The following is a 22737-nucleotide window of genomic DNA, read 5'->3' as shown; positions in this document are numbered from 1 at the left end:
TCCCTGTCCTGCTCAGTCTTCTGGAGTGACAAGTGTTTTCACTTCCGTGCCATTACAAAGGCTGGGTCTAAGTTGCCTAGTTGGGGCTCCAAACTTGGGATTCTCCAGCCTCAGCCTCCCAGAATTCTGACCTAATGCACCATTAGGCCACCAGGCCCAGTGACCTACGTGGAGTGCTTTTCCATCCTTGACTGTCATTTCACCAACTCTAGCTCTTACCCACTTTATGACTTTGGGGCAAATTACTGAAACACTCCACGCTTCACTTCCGTTCTACAAAAGAAGCCAACAAAAATCACCAGGATGCACAGCTATAAAGAACTAAATGGGACCTGTAAAGAGCTTACAGCAGTGCCTGGCACATGTGAACACTACTGTTTTCACCTTCCGGGAGGGATCCTAAAGATGCCCCAAATGTAGCATTTTCCCCAGAACACACTGTAAACATTCACTAAATGTTGACTCCGGCTGAACTCTTTTCTTTGTGTTACCACAATAACCCACACACAGCTTTATCTAGGAACTTATCACATCACACTGTAACCATTTCTTTACTTCCCTGTCTCAATAGCTAGAAAGAACTCCCCAAGGACAATGTCAAGTCTTAGTGAACTTTGTATTTTCTCAAAGCTTCCAGCTTAACGGCTGGTCTTTAGTAGCCAAGCTCAGCAGGTGCTCAGTAAGTGCTTTGGGAATGACTGCTGATAGCACCCCCATTAGTGCAAGGTTTCCCTCTTCTTTAAGGGTGCAGGGATCTTCCCACTTCTCTCAGTTTCAAAGGTAGATACACAGGAATATTTTTCAGACTTTATTTACCTGTAAAAAACTTGACTCACCACACACACACACACACACACACACACACACACGAGCAGTCCAAAATCTCTGTTCCAATTCCCAGACTCCAGACTCACCTAGGGGCTCAGCACATACATCCCATACCAAGCTCACCCAAGCCCACCATCAGGGTCTGTGCCTAGGCACCAAGGGGCACAGGACAGTGCCCCAGGTTGCAGCCAGGTCTTGCTGGGGGCCTCCTTTACAGGTCCATAGGCCTTGTGCAGGTCCACCCAGCTTCACATTTGGGATTTTCACAGCAGCGTGGCCTGTTCAGGATGGAGGACTGGCTGTCGATAGGCTGGTAACCGGGCTCGGGTAGCATCGCGGCGGCGGCGGAAGGCCAGGAACTCCTCCCGAAGCGCAGCACAGCGGGCCTCGGGGCCAGGAGCATGGACAGTGCTCAGGAGGCAGCTCTCCTCTGGAGTCTTCACACCTGCATGGGAAAGGCAGGACGATGAGCGAAGCGGCCTTGACATTCAGGAAGATCCAAAGGGTCTTTGGGTGCAGATGAATAAGGGAGCAAAGCACAAGCCAAAGAAGCCTAACGCAGGCTGACGGCACAGACTGGCCCTCAGGTGGCCGGGGGCACAGCCACGAGGGCCTGCCTCTCCGGAGGCTTGCACACCTAGCTCTGGCTCAGCTTCAGTTCGGATCCGAGAACTCGCCAAGCCCAGGTGCAGATTCTCCAGCAATTCCAGGTCCCCAGGGAATTCCGAGTCCCATTCGTAGTTCTCATCCACAGATGTGTTCCTCCTGTTAAAAGGGACAAGCATGCAGTGTGAACATGGATGGCCACAGGTTCCCCTTGAGGATTCCTGCACTCAGCAAAACCACAGAAGACAAGGTCTCTAGGTCTCAGGCTGGGAGTAGCGAAGGGACAGTGTGGAATACTGGGTAAATGGGGGAGAAGAATTGAACCAAGAGTACAGGACCCGGATGAGGGTACGGACAAGCAGCAACTGCCCTCACCTCTTGCTGACTGTCACCACATGCTCCCTTCGGGGCCACCTCTCAGGGCCACTGGCCCAGCTGCTGGTGTCTCCTGGCGCTGGGCTGAGGTAGCTGCCCCCTGCAGAGGGGGCTGTGGATGGGGGCCGCAGGAAGGAAGCACTGCCTCGGCCACTGCTCTGGCTTGTGAGGCTGCCCCGGGGAGCAGCAGGAAGAAGGGCTGGCAGCAGCCGTTCCCTCAGCGTCCAGTCAGCCAGGGCTGTGTAAGGGGATTCTGAGGTGGCCCCAGCCCCTACCATGGCCCCAGGAAGGGCTGCCCTGGGAGACACAGGCAGGGAGTCAGGGTGACCGAGGAAAGATGAAGTGGGGCAGGGCCTGGTATCCATGTAATCTGGGGGTTGAGCCGGGATTGGCTCCTCAAGAGGGGGCCAGTCGCCATCCACATTCATCTCCCGGAAGAAGGGTAGGCTCAGGTATTGGAGCAGGGGTCCTGGACCTGGTAGGGGACTGGGTGGCACTGCTGGAGGAGGCCCAACGGGGCTGATGTCCGGAATGCAGAGGGGCTGGGGTGCCCCACTGGGGCTGCTGCTGCTACAGTCAAAGGACCGGGCCGGACGTTGGGATGGGGCTTGAAGTTCCACCCGCTCCAGGCTTGACCTCTCTTGGGAGGCCCCCACAGTGGGTCCCATCACAAAGCGCCCATCTGGGCCTCGGCAAATAGGCTCCAGGGGTAAAGGTCCCCGGTTAGATGGAGGATCCGGATGGGGGCTGGGGGGACGAACAGGTTCCCCCCAAAGCAGACTCTGGCGCAGGCTGGGGACTGGGGAGCCCTGGAGTTTCAGTTTGGCCACGCTGTCGGGGCTGCCCGAACCCGGAGCAGAGCTGGGGAAGGACAGGAGATCAGGGTCTGTCCTGGAGAGGTTTGGTGCACAACAGAGCAGAGCTAGGGAGAGCAAGCGAGGAGAGGACCACCATGGCGGCGGGGTGGAGGGAAGGCACAGGCGACGCTGGGCCCCTGCCCAGGCGGGGCCTCTGCACTCCGCACCCCATTCCCACCCCCTCCATCATCAGTTCTGCCCCTCCCCAAGGTACAGAGGAGGAAGCAGCAGTTACAGGCCAGTACAATAATGAGACTTACTGTGGGCCAGACTTCCTTGGTGGGGAGAAGATCAGAGGTGGATCTGTAAGGGCAGGAAAACAGGTGACCCGGCAAAAACCAAGCTCTCCCTGGCCCACCCAGTGCAAGGCACCCAGCCTCTTTCCGGTTGGGCTGGGAAAAGGGTAGGAAAGCCAGGAGCACCAGGGCTCTGTGGAAGGGAAGGTCTTCCCTCCAAGATAGGAAGCCAAGGAGGAAGTAGAGGGGCTGGGGACAAGTGCAGGAGCCTACCCTGGCGGAGGCGCTTGCGCCGGCGTCGCGCAGCCCTTCGCCTGTTCATGAGGCAGGCCGCCAGGATGCTCACGAGGACCGCTACACCCAGGAAGCAGACACCGCCCACCACGCCTGCCAGCACAGGCTGAGGCAGCAGGCCTGGCAGCTGTGTGCGTGATGGGTAGACCTCCAGGCCTGGCCACCAGATGCAGAAGAAGGGTCAGGGGGCTCGGAGCTCAGAAAGCGCAAACCCCACTGCCCTCTGGTCTCAACGTGTTCTCACCGGAAGTGGAGATGTTGGCCGTGTTGCTGGCTTCGCTGACATAGCTCCCCGCAACGGCAACCAGGCGGAACTCATAGAGAACATCCTAGGTGTGTGGGTAGGAAGGGGGTCAAGGCCCCGCGGTGCCCTCCCAGCCCCGCTCCTAAAGACTTTGCAGTTGGGAGGTGAGATCGAGGTGGGGAGGTGAATACAGGCAAATTAAGAAAGGAAGATGGAACTCAGGGAATGAAGGTCACTGAGGAGCCCCCCAACTACAGGCCTGGCCTCCCACACACACCTTGATGAGGCCCGGCACCAACAGCTGCGTTTCTGTGCCAGCCACAGCTGGATCTAGCACCTCCCAGCCCTGGGAACCTTGGCGTCCTTCCAGAACGTAGCCATCCAGTCTCTTAGGGACCAGTTCTGGTGGCTCCCAATGCAAGAGTACCCCCCGGGGTGTTCTCACTGCCACCAGACCCCGAGGAGGGGACAGGAGAGGTAGTGTCTCCGTCGGTGGCAGGCTGGGTACAGCTGGTGTGGTAGGAAGTGCTGAATGGGACAGGCAGGCAAGTCAGAGATCCCAGGTCCCCTCATCTTGCCCCTCCCTGGTCTCCCGCAGGCCCCCAGTGCTGAGATGTTCTCTGAGGACCCTTCCAAACCCCCACTGCACAGCATCTACACCCCCTTGTGATCCCAAGTCCCAGAATTCCCTCATCCCCACTTCTGCTGCTCTGTGGCACAAGGCCTCTCACCTTCCGGGGCAGCCAAGATGATCTCGCTAAAGGGACCACTCCCCAGCTTGTTCTGAGCTAGGACGCTGAACTGGTACTGTGTGTGGGGCTGCAGCCCTGGCACGAGGAGGTGCGCAGCCCCTATAGGCACTGCCAGGGACACCCAGTCATGGTGGGCTCGGTCGGGACGCTTGGCCCTAGGGCACGTGGGAAGTGGAGAGATGTCTCATGAGAAGGCCTGGAGTCCAGAGAGCTGACTCCCTTCCACCCAAAGCCCCAGGACCTGGGACCTGAACACCTAATGAGTCTCTGGAAATGGCAGCAGAGCTAAGACATGCATAGGGATGAGGGCTGGGAAAAAGGGGAGTAGGCTAGACAGGTTCAGGGTGAAGACAGGCACTCACAATGGGGTGTACCACACACTGAATCTCTGCAGATAGCCACCATCAAAGCCAGGTTCCCACGAGACATTGGCACCCTTTGGCAAAGGCACCACGGACACATTGGTGACTGCATGGGGGCTGGTGCCTGGGTAGCGGATGGAGGGAGGGATGACAATCAAGGTCCTGAAGCAGGGGCAAGGGAGAAGTCTGGGGTTCACCGGAAGGGTCTAACCCCCACCCATCATCCCACAGGTTCCAAACACACAGTCCCCCAGCTGGGCCTCCAAAAATGATTCCCCTGCGTTCCACACCCTGGTGTGCTCTCCAGCCACTGACCCAGCACGTAGACATTCGTGGAGGTGGCCACCTGGGCAACAGCATTGCTGGCACTGCATTCCCAGCGCCCGTGGGCCTCCTTGGTCAGTGGCCGCAGGATGAGGCTGCTGTTGCTGTCCACCTGGGCCTGGACCCGCAGCCCACGGCCCACCTGCAGAAGCACTGGTCAGCCCTGAGGACACACGCAGCCACCCCTCACCAAGGGGGCCACTCATCTCTCCAGGAGGCTTGTCTCCTCCCCACCCTGTTTCTGACAGCCCACTCCTGCCCAGATCCTCTTTCCTGTGAATAGGACAAGGGCACAGAGAGAGGGAGACAGGGGGCATGGATCTGGGCAGAGCAGGGGCAGAGCCTTACCTTGGCCCAGGAGAGAGTGGGAGGAGGGTCTCCTTGAGCGGCACAGGGGATGAGCAGCTCCCGTCCTACTTCTTGGAAGTATTCTTCTTTGGGCCTTTCTATAAAGGCTGGGGGAACCTGCAGGCCAGATCTGCATTGGGAGGTGCCTCGCTCCTAGCCTCTCTTCACCTGTCTGAGGCTGGGTCCTCACAACACTCCGAGCTCCCTGGCACACCGCAAGTCTCAGTCTCCATCCCCACCTCTCTCTCGGCTTCTCTCTAGCTCTGTACGTCTGCTCCCCAGCAGGTGAGGCCAAGGAAAACAGTAGGATGGGTAAGGACTGGTGGGCCAAGCCTAACTCTCTGGAGATGCACAAACCTCTACAGATTGCCACATCCCTGCCCTTTGTGTCCTTCCCAAAAGCCCAGTGACAGCAGCAGCACAGTTAAGATGAGCAGGAGTCTGAGCAGACAGATAGCTCATTTTATGAATGTGTCGCCTGACTGATGTCCCACCTCCCCAGCAGCATCTCTGCAAAACCCTCTGGGACAGCATCTGACAGCTGCTGCTGCTGCCATCATGGCAAACACAGACCTGCAAGGCCCTCCCACATGTGTGGACTGCCGGTCTTGGCAAACACCTTCTGCCATCTAACCCACTGCTGCTGTGGGCCCCCGGTCCACCCAGGCCTCACCTTGAGCAGCACTCGTGTCACAGGGGAGGGCCCAGCAGTACCAAGGCTGTTGTAGGGGGTACAGGAGTATTCTCCTAGGGCATCTTCATTCCCCAGGGCGATGATCAGTGAGCCTTCTGGGCCCTGGGACCAGCCAGGGAGCTGGAAGGAAGAAGAGATGACAACCAGAGAAAGGAATTCAGCGGAGGCAAGGTGAGGATGGAGAGGCAGAACAAGCAGCTTGCTGCGGGCAGGGACTCCACAGCTCCACCCTTATGCCTGCCCTCTCTCAGAAGCCCAGCCCTCCACCTCTCCTTCCTACCAAGGGGCGGTACCAGCTCTGGGAGACCTGTGTGTGCAGCGCCCCTGGAGTTAAGCCCTGCTGGGCTCCCTGCCTGTTGCAATCTCTCTAAGCTGTCCTCCCAATGTTCTGCAGCTGAGCTGCCTCTTCTACCCCAAATGGGCTCCTGCTTCTCAGTAAAGACTGCTGATATCCTCCAGGATAATACAGGACCCCCCTTCTTCCTCATTCCCCCTTGTCTAAACCCTTCAATCTGTCACCCTTCCATCTCAGTACAAGGGCTCATCCAGCCTTATGTCCTGTAGCTCAGAGCAGCTGGGCCACCTCTACAGCCTTTCAACTCTTACTCGAAGGTAATCCATCAGCTGTTGATCACAGCTCTGATGCTCTACTGCCTTTAGACTTTTTTTAAACACACAACAAAAATGTATGAGAGGGGCCAGGGAAATGGCTCAGTGGAATAAGCGCTTCCCTGGCAAGCGCAAAGGCCTGAGTTCAATCCCTGGTTCCACAAAAAAAAAAAAAAAGTATGAGTACTACTATTATAAAAGCCCCAAGGATGCTGTGATTAAAAGATGCAACATTAAGCCTCAAGGAATTTATGGGTCTCTGCAGACAAACAATAGATCCCAAACGCCTTGGCGTGAGGTAACATGGACTTGGCAGGTGCTGTTTTGACTTTTGGCCCCAACCTCTTTTTCAGTTTTCCCAGCACCACTCACGTTCCTTCAGGCATTGCAGTCTTCATCAAATTGCCCAACTTATTATTCCACAAATGCACTACACATGTGCTCCCTCTGGCCCCTGCTTTCTGCACGGAATGACCACCCACCTTTCTAGGCCCAGTTCCCAAAGTCCCAGCGTTGGCTGCTCATCCACCCTCCACCGGGCCTCAACAGAAGGCTCATTCCTTCCCTGGCCTTTGAGTAGAGTCTATTTCTGACCTTCTCCTGCGGGCCGAGACTTCCTGAAGGATGGAGGCTTCTTTCCTGCTGCTTTGCATGCAGCACCGCACAAAGCACTGCACACAGCACCTGGTAAGACGTGTGTGCTCCTACGCAGAGCTGAATTATGCTGAGCTAAGGCCACTCTGACTGCCTGCTGACCAGAATAACACCAAGTTGACCCCTTCCACCTCCTGCCCCAAGCCTGTACCTTGTCCAGCTGCAGAGCCTGCCCATCCTTGGTCCAGGTAACAAAGAGGAGTGGGGGGTTGGCACGAACAGGGCACCGGATCACCCCCTGCATGCCAATGGGTAGGGGGGTCTCAGGAGGCATTGCTGTCACCTGGGCTGGGTCTGGGGAAAGGAATGGCAAGTTAGGAGACAGAGTCTGGCTCAGAGGGGAACAGGCGAGGGGAAGAGCTGGGGCCAGACTTACAGAGCACAGTGAGGTAGGCAGAGGCTGAGGGAGGGTGCGCGAAGCCATTGCTGGGCACACAGGTGTAGCGGCCAGCATCATCCGGCTGGGTAGCCTGCAGCCGCAAGCTCCCATCCACCAGGATCCGCACCCGGGACTGCAGGCGGCTGCAATATGCCATATATAACAAGGAGTCCTCCAGGCCTTACCCAGCCAAGGCGCAATTCCAAGACTGCCCACCAGTTCCCACTTCCACTGCTCCAGGTGTGGGTGACCCTACCTAATGTGGAAGACATTGATTCCATCCTGGAACCAGCTGTAGGTGAGGTTAGTGGGGTACGCCTCAGCCCTACAGGCCAACAAGACATCCTGGGACACATTGACCGTGCTGTTCTTGGGGGGCACCACAATGATGGGGGGCCCTGCAGGGAACACAAGGGGAGAGAGGCGGCCTCAGCCCAGTCTTCCCAGAACCCTCAGTTCGACTCTTCTTAGCTCTGCCCTCTGGGACACAAGGTTGTTCTGGGTCCTAGGGACCTCAGGCAGGACCTTCCCATTAAGTATAACAAAAGGCCTCTTTGGGTGCTGCTTTCCCTTTCCAAATTCTTCCTCTTCACTCACAGCAACCCCATTCACCCTGCCTAAAAATTGTGTGTACATGGGAGGGGGTCAGTTTTTGCTCTGCTAGTTTACCCTTGTGGTTCCCGCACACCTTGTTTAGGGCACCTCTGTATCCTCTACTCCAATCCAGGCGCCCTGTGCTTTGCCCTAAGATGCTGCAACAGCCCAAGCTCCCTTGCTGTTGCCACACTAAAGGCCACTCATGCACAAAGGCCACAGAACCCGCCACATTCGGATCCTCTCACTGAGTTCATGCTTCTGGACCCAGCTCAGTGCACTGTGTCACCCAACCAGCCACCTTTCCACATGCCAGCCCTCATGAACTCCTTCAGCGTGACAGCTGGCTGTTCCCACACCAGGCCCCTCCACTTTCTAACTCTTGAAACCCCTAACCTAGAACGCCCTTCTCTAGGGCCTGGCCAAGGCACACACCTCCTGCAGAACTGTCTGACTGTGCAGCTCTGCTGCCCTGTCTCCTCCTGGGCCCCACTGCACCAGAAGTCAGCAAGGGGAGAGAACAGGAGCCCGGCACAGATACCCTCTGCAGCCAGCCTGGAATGTCTGACCCCCCGCCTGCTCACCCAGTGCATCCTCACAAGGACCTGCATGGTCAGAACTGTTTCCTTTTGTAGATGAAAATAGGAAGGCAGAGAGATGGTGAGACTTATCTCGGCTTGGGGGATGGGGAGACCCTCAGGCCTTCCTGATCCCAGAGGCCATGCCAGCACCTTGCTCCTGGAATACCATGAAAAGCCTATGTCCATGGGGTCACAGACCGCCTTACTAGCCCATGCAGATAATAGCACTGTGAAGGCAACTCGGGCTCCACATGCCTCAGCTTTCCTTCCAGAAAGCAAAGTCTCGGCCAGCAATGGCTGTGCCACTCCTGTGCCTGCCCGGGCCTGATTAAATTCTCCTGGGCCTACAAGGTGTGAATCTGTCTTTATTGAGATGTGAAGCTAGGGCTCCCGAGGGTCTACTCCAGCACCCAGGTCTCTCCCACTGCAACACATTGTGGGGCGCTACTGTCTGTTAACTGATCCTTTCCAACTTAGAGCAGCAGTAGGACCTCGCCCCAACCCTGTAAGGCGTCAGCCTCCTCCTCTCACCTTGCTGTTGGCCTCCCCACCGCTCACCCAAGGTTCCCAGCCCTCCCGCCCAAGAGCACCTAGCACCAGCAGCTGGGTGGCGTGGGTGGTGCTGCCCTCAGTGCTGGAGGCTTGGCAGGTGTAGACTCCAGAATTGCCTCGCTCCACCCGCCGGATCCACAGCGTCCCGTTCTGTGCCTAGAGAAAGAATGCAGGGGCCGGGGAGATGGCTCAGTAGGATAAGCGCTTGACTGGCAAACGTAAGGATCTGAGTTCAATCCCCGGTTCCTTCTGGGCTGGGCCAGCCTTAGACCCGCACTCCCGAGACCGGCCAGCAGAGGGAGTCCGCATGCTGGGCTCCGGGGAAGCCAGTAGAAAGCGGCTAGCAGGCCCAACCTGCAGCCTGGCCCCGTGGCTCCCCCCTGTATTCTAGCTCTGCTCCCACCTTCCCAGCACACCCCAGCTGGCCAATTCTGCCCAGCTCTGGGACTCACTTGCACCTGACCCTGGCCCCGGCCAAGGTCCTGTCCCCAGAGCTTCCAGGTGACGCGAGGCTGGGGGCTGCCGCGGGCCACACAGCGCAGGGTGACTGGCTCCAGTTCTCGCACTTCAAGTACTGGGGGAGGTGTCTCCTGGAACTGAGGCGGGGCTGTTGGGCAGAGAGTCATCAGGGGCTCCACTGGGACAGCGTTCAAAGGCCGGGTGAGGCAGACCATTCAGGGCTGCACCTCTCCACCCACGAGGGTAGTCCAGGGTCACCCTATCTGCCCCACCAGGGCCCAGGGGAGAAGTGCACCAGCCTACTGGCTCACACTGTGCTGAGTACAGAGAGCGAGGAGGGAGGAGGGCTAAGTGCCAGGCGGAGCACTGTGCAGGGAGTCCAAGGCCTGGGTCCTAGACTCTGCCCTGCCAGTCATCAGACACCAGCAGCAGGACCTGCTTCTCTGCCTGTCGGGCCTAGGAGATGGATTATGTAGGAGATTAATGAGGTCCAGTGTGAAAGAGGTGTTTTGAAAACATAGACCAATAGCCCAACACTGCTAGCCATCACCCTGGACAGGGAGGCAGAAAGGAAGAGAAGAAAAGGCCCAGGTGGCTGACTGGAAAACTAAAAGGGTGGGACAGGAGAGGCAAGAAGATAGCTAAGTCATCAATCGAGGGGTGTTGGGAGAGTGGTGCACTGCAGCTGCACTGGGCTCCTCTTCCCCTTCTCCCACCAGCCAGGGTCCCCATCATTCTCCTGCCCGCCCTTCCCACCACCCGCTCCCCAGCCTCATACAATTGACTGTCAGATGCACCCAGGAGCCGTTGGCAAAGTCCTCTTCTGGGCTGTGCCGGTCCAAGAAGAGCACACGGCACTCGTACCAGCCCTGGTCTTCTACCCGGAGCCCCTCGATTTGCAGAGATGCTCCCGTCTGCAGCTGGACTCGTCCTGGGGACAAGTCCTGGATTAGGGGTGCAGAAGGAACCCCAAGAGAGCCCCAAATTCTTGGCCACACTGGTCATTCTCAGAGGTGAAGAACAGTCTCAGGTTTGTGTAACCTAAGGGAGTGGGGCCTACAGAGGCATGGACGGGGCAAGTTCGTCTGTTCAGCCCTTCTGACTGTTCCTGCCTTATAACAGCTGGGCCCAGTCCACACAGAGACCTGGGGGAATAGCAGGAGGAGACAGTGCTCCACCAAGCCACACTTGGCTTCCAGGACTGTTGGGAGGAAGAGTGAAAGAGCCAGCATTTGGTCTCTGGATGCCTACAAGATCCACCAGTGTATGATTTCTTTTTGTAGGAGCAAAGTATGGCCCCTGAGGTGGTACTCCTGCCACAGCACTCTGTCTCTGGAAAGCCCAGCAGTGTTTGGGGCCCTAGCAAGAGTCCAGACCTCACCTCCCAAAGCCTCTAATCCCAAAGCACTGTTATCAGCTGCCTAAGCGCCTTAGGGTGGCCAGCGTCCAGCCCGGCCAGGCAGCGGAGTCAGCAGCTCCTCACCTACCCGCGCCATGCCCCAGGCCACTCCCAGCTGGCTGACCACGCAGTTAGACAAAGCCACACAGCAGAGCACAAGCAAACACTCCACTCCCCGCGAGTCAGCGTCGCCAGCACAGCAGCAGGCTCAGATTGAGCTGCCTGACTGCTCAGAGCCTCAGCGCCCTCCACTGACAGATCCCTGCCCCCTAGAGGGCTCCACAGGACACAGGCAGCACAGCCTGGTGAGCAGGGCACACGCTTGGCAGCCAGGGAGCTGGGCATGAATCCAGCTCTGTTGCCTACTCTTTTGGGCAAGTTACTTGACTGCTCTGTCAATTTCAGTTTCCTCTGCTGGAAAAAGTGGAAAAGATAAGGTGTGGGGGGGGGGGGTGAAGAGCAATGCATCGGAAGCATACAGCACAGTGCCTGGATCGGCTGCTGTTCGAAGGCTGCTGAGCAAATGCATAAGCTCCAGGCGCGAAATCAGAGGCCCACACGGACCCTGACCCCATCCCTTACCTGACAACCTGTCACCCCCGCCCTGTTTTCCTCCCTAGGTGAATTGCACTGCCACTACAAAGTCCCCCTACCAGAAATCCCGTGCAACCCAGACTCCTCTGTCACCCCCAGAGGCACTTCCTTGCTCATTAGATCTTCCAACTCCTAGTCGCTAAGTACTTCTAGTTCCTTCCTTATCATCTTCACTTGGGGTCTGCTGCAATGGCTGTTACACTGTGTCAACTTGACAAGTTTAGAAGTTTAACTAAGGGACTCAGGGGGACTGGGGTTCTGTTCTCACTTTGTAAACAGCCTCATCTTGGGCAAGAGGAGGGCACTGAGAGGGTGTGAGTGCTACACCTGCCTAGCGGGTGACAGCCTTTTTACACTATCTGGAAGGAAAAAAGGCTTGCCCTCCCCCCCTTTCACTCTTGCTGCTTGGCTGTCTTCTGCTGCCTTGAACTGCTGCCCCATGTGCCACACCACCCTGCCTTGGAACCAGCTGGCTACGGACGGAAGCCTGTACAAACTGTGAGCTACATAAACCTTTCCTTTCTTAATATTGAGTGCTGGGTATTTTGTCTCAGCATCGAGAGAAAAGTAAACAAGACAGCTGTCCCATCTCTCACCCGGATTCTCACCCTATTACTCTCCTTTGCTACCTACCTCCGCCTTGGTCTGAGGTGGTCAGATTGTACTTTCTAAACTTCACAGAGGATGTACCTGCAGCTCTAGACAAGTCCCTTAGCATCCTGAACACCCCAGCCCCAGGAGTAGAAATCCTGAACCCGTTCACGCACCCACCCTCCATCTGTTTCTATTCTACCTCCAGGGATCTGCCTAAAGTAGAAACTCAGCATGTGGTGACCCTAAGCCACAGGCCACAGGGGAGAAGGGGAGAAGCATCAGGCTGAGGCTGACCACCTTTGCAAGGGTCCTTTTCCGGAATGAGTTCGCAGGGTGTGGATTCCTCAGGATGGGTGGGCCTGCTGAAAGGTCTAGGTGTTTAAATCCCCACCCAGGAGATAAAACAACGCCTAGCAGGCAAATATTTAACATAATCATACCCTTCAACCCACCAACAGGATTCCTCAGTAATGCTAATCTGCCTGGCCACTGGGTGCTGCAAACCCCAGGCTACAATCCCTTCTACACTGCCTGTGATAATAACTTCCTACTATAAAGGAAGTTGAGGGAAAGGGAGTATGTGTTGAAGAGGGGCCATGTAATATTTGGCATCGTCACTGTATTTAATCCTGCCAAGAATGTCATTATAGATGAAGGAAACGATGTTAAGTTTCCTTCCAAAATTTCATGGCTAGTAAGTGACACAGCCAGACCTCCTCCAGATGCAAGGCACTTTTTTCATGGAGCACTAGTGTTAGGGGTGCCTGACATCCATGTCACTGAGCATAATCCATACATTCTCCCTTGGGAAATGTTGGAAGCCAATGGCCAAAAGTCCCAAGTGTTTCCCTGCAGGGTGTCAACGCAGCACACTGCATGCCCTAACTTTCCCGGGAGGCCCACCAGATGGCCAGGGCTGCAGTGTCAGAGGACCAGAAAGATGGCCAGGTGCAGCAGTATGAGGCCACTTCCTGGATGTCTGCAGGGCCAACTGGAGGGACCCGAGATCTTCCTTCGTGTGGGGGTTGTGCAGGAGACAGGCCCTCTGAAGGCAGGAAGCTCCACACTCATGAACCTGGCAACTACACACCAGCTGAGCCCAGACACTGCATTGTAAAGCAAAAGGAGCAGAGAGGCTTCTGGGAAGGCATAAGCAGCAGAGGCTTTTGAGAGTTAAAGCCAGGAAGTGGATTTGTTCTTTAGTGAGCAAGGGAGTTCTAAATTGCAAATTGATTTTTTTTTTTTTTTTTTTTTGTTATGGGGTCTCACTACACAGTTTTGACTCGTAGTGATCCTCCTGTCTCAGTCATCTCCCTACTGGGATTACAGGCATGCACCACCAATGGCCAGTTTCAGGCAGGCATGGAATGCCCAGGATTCCGGGGCCAGCACAACATGCAGTGTATGTGTGGGGAGGGATCAAACTCAAGTCCTTGAACTTGCCAGGCAGGTGCTGAGACCGTCAAGCTATCTCCCCAGCTCTGGAGGCCTAGAATGGACCTCATATTTTATTTATTTATTTATTTATTTATTTTTTGCAGAACCGGGGATTGAACTCAGGCCTTTGCACTTGCCAAGGAAGCGCTTATTCCACTGAGCCATCTCCCCCGCAGGACCTCATATTTTAATGGGCTCATGTTTTTATCAAACAACTCAGCAGTAAGAAAAAGCATGTCCCTTCAGCTGTGGGGAACCTTGAAATTCTCAGGAAATATAGCACAAAAGGCCAAAGGCCAGCCCCATAGATGCAAAGAGCTGGTCTAGGATCCATCTGGGGAAAGCTGGTGTAGACAAAGCTCACTCTGCCTTTCTCCTAGGCCTAGTCCACAGATACCATTCAGGGTACTTTACATACAGTAGCTAACTTAATCACACTATTACTACTCACTTTTTACAACTTTTGCACTAGTTTATGAACCCAGTTTCTACTATTAGATGGCCCCTAGAGCTCTCCAAGACTGGAAACATTCCTGTCCATGTGGTCCCTACAGTTCTAGTTTCTCTCAAGTCTCTTATTCTAGGCCACCAAGCCTTCCCCAAAGTCCCAGGCCCATCTCTCCTTCACTTACCCAGAGGGTTTATGACACACAGCATTTTCCTTAGCAACCTCCACCTCCTGTTGCTTAGCAACTGCAGTTCTAAGTCCCCTACACAAAGGCCGAGAGGCTCCCTCCCCTGTGAGTAAGTAAAAGGGTTAATGGCTCAGAGGCCTCCTTCAGGGGTCCTTCCTCCCTGGGCCAGCTACCAGAAGCTCCAGAGTAGAGAGGCACAGGAGTGCATGTGAAGAGTAGCGGAAGAAGAAGAAAAGCCCCAAAGGCTGCTGCTCAGGCCCTGGCAGCACAAGGAACAGCACAGAGACACGAGGAAACCCACGGACACACAGGTAGCTGTCCAGGGATTCGTCTGAGGTCCCCAAGTTGGGCAGAGGCTGGAGAAAAGGAAGAGTTCTGCACCTTCCAGGTGGAGCCCCTAGGCAAGGCCCTCTCCCACCTCCCTAGGCCTGGTCCCTCTTTGAGGCACTCTCTGAATCTGCCCGCCTCAGCCTGCAACACACAACTCCAGGCAGAGGCAGCAGCAGCAGCCTAAACTCCTCCCAGGCCCAGGCATTCAGGAGGGAAGGAGGGAGGGCTGGTGGGCACTGCCATTTGTTTCCTCTCCTTGCGCTAATTGAGGCCTGCTTCCCCCAAGGCCCCCAGGGCTTGTGCAGACACATAACCTCTCACCAAGCTGTCTGCCAATAACTGCCCCCAGTTTGAAAATAAACCCTCCCCCTCTTCTGGCACCTGCCTGAGCTTCCTCTCTTCAGCCCAGCCAATCCAGAGCTTCCCTCAGGATTCAAACACAAGGCGAAGGTGGGGCTCCTCCACCACCCTCTTCCCAGGTGGTCCTTCCCAAGTTTTCCCTCACAGGGGGAGACAACAAGGTTCTCTGGCCCAGATGCATCCTCAGGACACCCACAGGCTTCTGACCCCTGGCACTAAACCGCTCAGATTAAGGCTCCTTTCAAGATTAGGGACAAGCAGGGCCATTCTGGGGAGACAGCTGGGCTGCAGCAGAAGGCTCCAGGGACCCTAGAAACTCTACTTTCATAAAGGAGATACCCGAAGCATCAACCCAGCCAGGCCCACTTACACTGTGACCTTTGGGGAGCCAGGGTCCACCCCCTCCCCAGCCTGCTGCCTCTGTGCCCATGCTTTTTTTCCAAATCAAGAAGAGCTTCACCTAGAGAAGCACAGATTACAGCCCACCCAGCCTCAGGACCCTTCGGCCTATTCCCTAAGCACCTGGGATCTAGCATTTTGGACAGCAGGCAAAGGGAGAGCAGGGCAACTGGTAGACAGCAGACTCAGGTACCAGGAGAGGACCGGGTACACAGACTATAGAAAATCAGAATGTAGTCTGCAAGGTTTTGTGATAAGCTCTAGAAAGAGTGAATAGATTTAGGGGAGACACAGTGTTAGGTCCAAAGGCTGGGTGTGGTGGTGCACGCCTGTAATGCCAGTGCTCTTTATGGCTGAGGCAAGAGGGCTGCAAGCTGCAGCCTACCTAGTCCAGGCAATTCAATGACTTAGCAAGACCATGTCTCAAAATAAAAAAGTTTTAAAAAGGGCTAGGGGCACGGCTCAGTAGAAAGGCTGTGGGTTCCATCCCCAGTGTAAAGGAAAAAGTGCAAGAACTTCAGACCAGACCACATGGAGTTCTAAACAGCACAGCTGTAGGGTTTGGATGTGGGAATGAATGAGTTGCCCAATGAAATAACACTGCTCGGGAAAAAGGCCATGCTTGGTAAGCAGTTAGGACAGTGGAGCTGGAGATGAGCTGGGGAGGGTAGAGCAGTTAATGAGAGGTTTACACCCTGCCCAGCCCTCCCTCCCCCCCAGGACAGCTCTTACCCACGTAATCAGGGTCAACTCGGGGAGAATACAGGCCAAACTGGATGAAGATGGGAAGCAGGAATCCAAAGCGCAGCCACTCGATGACATGCAGAGGGGGGTGGCCAGCCGGGGGTAGCAGGTCACAGCTTAGCACTGCACTCTCCCCGGCACGGCCCACCACAGAGACCACCTCAGGCTTCCTTCGACCTGCATGGTGGGTGGCATGAGGGCACAGCAGGGGCCAGAGTGAGAGCTGGAGGGGAGGCTCCATCAGCACCTCAATTCTCCAGAACTGGCCCTTGTCGTCCCCGCCCCGCCACTTGATCACAGAGCACCCCTTGGGAAATGCCCCACACCCCAAGCGGTGGTTTGTGAACCCAGCTCACCGTCAGCCCCCTGGCCGATGATCAGGCTGAGGATGGCCAGGTTTCGGGACCAAACCATAGCCCAGCTGGCCTGCTTGCCCAGCCCCTCCCAGCCACAGGAGCCTAGATGGAGGGGCCGAGGGACTTCTGCACCCAGCAAGATGCTTCCGATCAGCCTTAGGTAACTGGGTTCAGCTGTCACTCCTTTGCATGGGAAGGATTTAACTCATGTAACACCCGAGGAAGCTGTTCTTTGGAGAATCACCAGATCTAAATGCAAAATGCAAAGCAATGTGCAGAGTTGGTCAACAGTGGGTCAACAGTGGAGCCCAGAAGAAAACTCAGTCAGAGAAAGGCACTAGGAAGAAAAGGAGGAAACACAGCAGTAAGTGGGGACATCTGCAAAGGCACCATGGGTCGAACCTAGTAGACCCTGTGCATGCACGTTATCCCTGAGCTATGCCTTCAGCCCCACAACTGGAGATCCTGAAGCCCAGGAGCTGGGATGAAAATGGCAGAAAGATCCTAGGAAAAGCAGAGGAAATTCTGGGACTGCCTCAGCTATAATGTCCTCGGCAGAGTGAGCCAGAGAAGAACTGGAGGTTTCTTCTACACTGGGAAAAAATTTTTCAGGGAAATATGGATGATCAAGACCCTCACGGCCCAGCCTCTTTCCTTACTCAAAGTAGCAGATAGCAAGCCAGAATCAGAGTTATGGTCCACCCTCACCCCCACCATGTGACAAGGACTCTTCTGAGGGTCTATGCTGGGACAGATCATGGATTAGAATCTAGACCCCCACTTCCTCCCAGGAAGTAGCCTGTGGGCATCCCGGTGAGATCCCTGGTCCCATTTTCTGCCTCTAAGAGGAGCCTGGAGGCAGGGGACCCTGCTCAGGGTTCTTTCTCCACCTACCCAGCCTCCCAACACTGCCCTCACAGTGCTGGAGCCAGGCCTTGGGAGGAGTGGCTGTCTCTTCACCCACGCTATGGGTGGCCCAGGCAGCACACTCCAGGTCTGGGCAGGTCCCGAGGCTGGCAGCTAGCGTCCTTTTCCTTCATGAAGCTGCCAGGCAGCCCTCTGTCTGCCAGGCACCACAATCTAAGTGCCTCACCCCAATTCCTCCCACTCGCTCCGTTCCAATATCCTCAGGGTGCCAGGGTTTGCCAGACCCTCCCTTCCCCAACCCTTGGGGAATGAGAGCCAGAGGCCAATAGGGCCTGTGAGTCAGTCCCTAGGGCACACAAAATGAGCCCTGACCGCTGTCCAGCCCTGGCCCCGTAGGTTTTAGGGCTTAGTGAGCCAGATGGCCCTGCCCAGGCCTGGCAGACCCAAGTGGACTCTGCTCTGGGGCCTCCACCCCACCCCTGGCCTCACAGTCCAGTGCTGGCTGTAAAACATCCTCTACTTAATGCCCCTGAATGCCTAACTCCTGGCAATTCACCAGCAGCCATTGCCCCTGCCCAGCCAGCTCACCCAGACTTCCCTCAAACCCTTCTTTCTGAGTGCACAGTATAGGAATCCTCAGGTCTCCAGCTCAGTTTGCCAGCAACCTTGTAACCCTGGAACCCCCAGATTCGCCCTGCTTTTCCCAGGACCTTTCCGGCTCCGGGGGCCCCACCATATCCTCTCCTTCCTTCATTCTCACAAGGACTCCCGCCTGGGCATTCCCACCTTTCAGCCTCCCTCCGCTCCCTCCCCCCGAAATTCCAGCTCCTCTCACCTAATCTTCAGTGCAGCAGGTCCTCTGCCCTGCTGGTCCCTCTACACCATCCCCTTCTCCCCATACTCGGGCTCCCCAAAATTGCCATCCCCAGATTCTCCTGCTGAGCCCACAATGCACTTGATGTTCTACCCCCAACAATTCCCTTCTCTGCCCTCCTGGAGCTCCTCCTCTCCTTTGGAACCCACCAAGAAATCCCCCACATTACCTCCGAAACTCCTCCAGTCGGGAGACCCCTCACCCACCCGCCAGCAATTCCACTCCCCAGAACTCACCTAGTTCTGCTACCCATAGAATCCCACTTCTCTCCAGGGCTCCCCCTCGCTGCCCCAATCCCCACAACTCCCACGGCTCCCCACGCCCCCTGCTGCACCCCAATACTACCCCAGGAGGCCCTCGCGCTCACCTGCTTGCGCCGCTCGCTCCGCGCTCTCAGGCACACAATAGGGGGCGGACCCGCCTCCCGCCGCGGATGCCCCGAGCGCCTCCCGTCGCCCTGGAGACCGCCTGTCTCCCCCCCACACACACACTCCCGCGGCGGCCAATTGCAGCCCGCCGAGGCCTGGAGAGGCGGGCGGGACCCCCGCGCCGCCTGGGAGTTGTAGTTTCGGGAGAGGAAGACTCGGTGGCACGTGGGCTTAGGTCGCCCCCTCGCGGAGCTCTGCACAACCAAGCGTGGGAACCGCCACGCGAGCTACCGGATCCCGGCGGCGCCCTGGGGCCGCAGGAACCTGTCCCTTTGAGAAGCCCGTAAGCGCCCCTTCTCGGTCACCCGCCTCCGGCTCTCTCAGCTCACTGCAGGACGAGCCTCAGAGGCGGCGTCGCGGGCTGAAATCCGAGCTAGGGAGCACCAAGCACGCAGCACGCTCTCCGCCCTCCTCCTGGGGCATCCACCCAGGTCCCAGCTCATCCGATCTCCTCCAGCAGCCCCATCCCACCTCCGCCCCTTTCCTCACTTGCCGAACTGGAAAAACCTGTCTGTCCTGGCGAACGCCCAGATCAGGCCTGGCGCCTCCTCGTGTACGGCTGGAGGTAGGTGCTCTGAGCAGGAGGGACCAGGCCAACCTCCCTGGCAGCGCCCAGCACCCAGAAAAACAGGTCCAGAGAGAGACAAGACAGGCGTCCTGACAAGGGAGACTGAAAGGGAGGTGGAATAAAGGAGAGTTTGCTGAACCCCTATAGTATGAGGGACCCTGAGCTCTGCCTTGGAACTCCTATGGACTCTACACGAACCCCTGGGAAGCAAGATTAGTTCCATTTGAAAAGTGAGACTCAACGACGGGAGGTAACTTGCCCACGACGCCCCAGCTGCACCCATGCAGGGCTGAATCCACCCCCAGCTGGACCTCACTCCACCCCCTCCCTAGTACTTCACCTACTGGGAAAAGTTACCCTTTCTGTCTGCCCCGCGGAGATTTCTACTTACTCGGCTTGGTACTGCTGCCAGATGCTTCTTTACTCGCCTTCCCCACGGGGCTTAAGCAGTTGTTGCCTGTCCTATCCAGGTCCTCTCTCCACCTGCTGGGAAGCTCTCCCCACTTCCACCTACATCTGAAGCACTACGGGCTCACATGGGGTGTGCCAGACCTCACATCTGTGGAATCATCCTGCAAGGTCAGAGTGGCTGTGAGCAGGCTCTGCACCAGAATGCCTGTCACAGTGTCACCTCCTGATCCAAGAGGTGATCCCACCCCTACCTGAGCACAGCCTGGGCCACGAGGCCCAGCGTTCCTGCGGTGGGCGCTCCACCCTTAGTAAGTAAGCTCTACCTGCTGGCATGGTGCTTCTTCCAGCTAGAAAAGTCTGGAGGAGAGAACGCAGAACAGGGATGTAGTCTCTCCTTCCACCCCAGCAGCAGTTCCCCAAGTAGCATCCCCACACCTTGCTCTCCTATGTGCTGGAATTATACTGCCCTAAACAGTTGGTTTGACTATAGTGGTTACCTGTGAGTGGGCACCACACCAAGGCAAGGCAGAAAAGTTAGTCAGAAGGAAGCTTTTTGGACTGCCTCATCCTCCCCAGCCATGGCGCAGATCTCCCTCCCCCAAGAGAATCCGACCACCCTCTGGTTTCATTTTTGCTCTTTGAAGTGATCTCTGAAAGCCACTCTCATTTGGACATTAAAACAACTTTTTGTAAAAGGAGATGTTAAGTGGTCTCTATTTTTTTTAAACTACATTCTAAAAAAATGTACACCATGCTTGCTTTTCCCACCAGCTTATCCTGGGCCACATCTTGTAAGTATATCCTTCCACGCACCACAGAGTTCCTTGAGGGCAGGCAATGTGTATTCTGTCTCTCTAAGTGCTGGCCCAGTTTCTACACTTAGTAGGTGCTCAAATACTGTTCTCTTCCCTGAATTTCTTGTCACCTGTTTCACACACTGAGGAAGATTTGCTTCTGGCTTCAAGCAGAGGAAAGGCCTAAACTTTTCTTTTTTGGAGTCTCCATTTCCCCTTTCCAGGTGTCCTGGACAGCTTAGGGGGTGCTCATCCTTTCCCTGCTCAGAGCCTGAACGTGAGAGAGACTCTGCCAACTCCAGGGAGTTCCTGGGGCCAGCCCTGCAGGGCCCATTCTCATTCCTCTACTTACTTTCTGGGGACCAGATTCTGGAACACAGGAGAAGTGCACAGGTGTCGGTCTTTGTGCAAGCTGGACTCCAGGAGATTGCCTTTCCAAGTGTGTAGTCTGCAGCCCTGTAGTGATTGATGCCTGCTGGGGAAGCTATGAAACCAGTCAGAGACTCTGGGGGTGGAAGATCTTTTTATTACAAGACTGTTCTGGGCCTCAGGCAGGCCCATAGAGCCAGCCTCAGCCTAAGGATTGCCTTCCAAAGGAACCAGACTCAGGCCCTTACAGAGCAGGGTAGATCCATTTGCCAGTCCTAGATGTGCTTTGGGCACTTGTTCCAGCTTCACCACCTCTTACCCAAGCCCAGGGGCTCCATCTCCTGCACACACCCAGGGAGACTCCATCACTGGGCTTCTAGCCCTGCCCCATTCTGCCCTCTGCTTACTGTGTTGTTCTAGTGCCCAACCCACAAGTCTTACTTTACTAAAATCAGAGCATCCCTGATCTCTGGTTCTCTGATGCATCTTCTTGCACCTTTTGCTGGCTCACATTCTTTTTCTTGGGAGACACTGTGGAGATCAGCATCCTTTCCCTCAGAGTCAAGAGGGGCAGCGGCGGGCTAGAGGGATGTCGGCCATGTCTCGGACCATGAGGCCCTGTCCTTACCTCTTGGGATCCTCAGTGTTCCAAGTCTAGCCCACCTTGATGGGAGGCAAGGGGCTTGCAGAGACCTCTGAGAACCTGTGAGACCTCTGGGCAGCTGCACCTGTGCCTGTCTCATCTTCTGAGTACATGCTTCATTTGGAAGTCTGCAGCTCAACAGATGTTCATTAAACACAATGTCCCAGGCCAGAGGCCAGCGGCAGGGCAAAGCCAATCTCTTGCAATCTCACTCAGTTCCCTCCCACCACCTCCGCCATCCACTCTGTGGCAGCTACATGAGTATGAGACCCAGAAGTTTGATTTGGGGAGCATGTTGGAAATGGGCAGGAGCACACGAGGGGAGGAGAGGAATTGGATTTAATCTCTGGCTGAGGGAAAGAGGAAGAACATGACATGGAGGGCCTGTGTGAGGAGTGGAGAATGGGTATCAGCCCAAGATAAAACTCCAGGGAGAACACTGAGAGATGCACGCCTACAGAAAGAGGACAGATAAGACAGTAATATCAATCACAGACAAGTGTCAAGGGCTCAAGATCCCAGTCACTGATCTGTGGAGCTGGTACCCCTTTGAGGTACACACCAGAGACCCAAAACAACTAATGTCAAGGAGAAGAGAAGTCACCAGGTCCCAGAGCAAGACTGAACTAGGTGAGGTCCTTCCCATCTCCTGGAACAGCTTCTACATCTGGGTGAGGTAGATGGAGTAGTTAAATAAATTTATCCAGAAGAATAACAATGGGGAGAAAACAGAAGAATCTGAGGCATAATACCAGTTACATACAGAATCTAAGAGCCTGAAATCGTGCCACTTAAGACTTCCAAGTTCAGTTAGGTTAAGAGGACCTGTTCACTGGTCTCCTTTAAAACACATAGTTCAGTGCAGGTGGTAATGGTATGGGGGTTCTAAGAGCAAAACCCACCTCTGAGTGAGTCCTTACACCCACTCTGCTCCCCAAAGGCAAGCCTAAAAAAGCTGAGGACTTGGAGATGAATACTGAGATTGAAGAAGGTAGGGAGTGGGTTGTGCCAGAGCTTCCCAGCGAGACAGAGGACTGATCAGACACAGCTCCTCCAGAGTGGGGGACACAACTTTATTCCTATATGACCTTCCCTCTGGAGGGGGACATCCATCCCTGAGCCCGCCCTCTGCCCCTGACGCAGGATGACTTCTGGTGTGCTGGGAAGAGGCAAAATTCAAGATGGAG

At 55.7% G+C, this 22737-nt stretch overlaps 1 protein-coding gene across 6 annotated transcripts; it reads right to left on the bottom strand.

Annotated features, from left to right (window-relative positions):
• Window positions 1–807: 807 nt before the first annotated feature.
• On the bottom strand, window positions 808–22621 carry Igsf9 (immunoglobulin superfamily member 9). Of its 6 annotated transcripts, none has more exons than XM_023699782.1 (24): window positions 20891–22621; window positions 20558–20809; window positions 19996–20101; window positions 19725–19905; window positions 16597–16845; window positions 16229–16417; window positions 10527–10679; window positions 9742–9896; window positions 9328–9445; window positions 7819–7960; window positions 7560–7705; window positions 7335–7477; window positions 5900–6040; window positions 5227–5343; window positions 4870–5020; window positions 4555–4678; window positions 4172–4347; window positions 3718–3968; window positions 3441–3525; window positions 3176–3352; window positions 2927–2969; window positions 1810–2670; window positions 1466–1593; window positions 808–1273 (listed from the first exon to the last, which is right to left on the bottom strand). In XM_023699782.1, the coding sequence occupies exons 5-24, from the start codon at window positions 16652–16654 to the stop codon at window positions 1092–1094; spliced, it is 3540 nt and encodes a 1179-aa protein (XP_023555550.1). In that variant the 5' UTR covers window positions 16655–16845; window positions 19725–19905; window positions 19996–20101; window positions 20558–20809; window positions 20891–22621; the 3' UTR covers window positions 808–1091. The 6 variants fall into 6 exon arrangements, with proteins under 6 accessions (XP_023555550.1, XP_023555551.1, XP_023555549.1 ...); XM_023699783.1 differs by having other exon boundaries at window positions 19725–20101; window positions 20891–21022; window positions 21349–22621; XM_023699781.1 differs by having other exon boundaries at window positions 19725–20101.
• Between the last annotated feature and the right edge of the window lie 116 nt (window positions 22622–22737).

The sequence above is a fragment of the Octodon degus genome, unplaced genomic scaffold (assembly GCF_000260255.1).
Source record: "Octodon degus isolate 3935 unplaced genomic scaffold, OctDeg1.0 scaffold00116, whole genome shotgun sequence".
NCBI lineage: Eukaryota > Metazoa > Chordata > Mammalia > Rodentia > Octodontidae > Octodon > Octodon degus.
This window is presented reverse-complemented; position numbering and strand designations above follow the sequence as displayed.

Bases quoted from the DNA above. Each gene is read 5' to 3' on its own strand.
- Igsf9 (XM_023699781.1), bottom strand. From the start codon at position 16,654: ATGGTTTGGTCCCGAAACCTGGCCATCCTCAGCCTGATCATCGGCCAG. The intron at 7,961-9,327 runs GTGCTCTTGGGC...TGTTCCCTGCAG, and splicing joins CACCCAGCTGCTGGTGCTAG to GGCCCCCCATCATTGTGGTG. The intron at 1,594-1,809 runs GTGAGGGCAGTT...CCCTTTTAACAG, and splicing joins GTGGTGACAGTCAGCAAGAG to GAGGAACACATCTGTGGATG.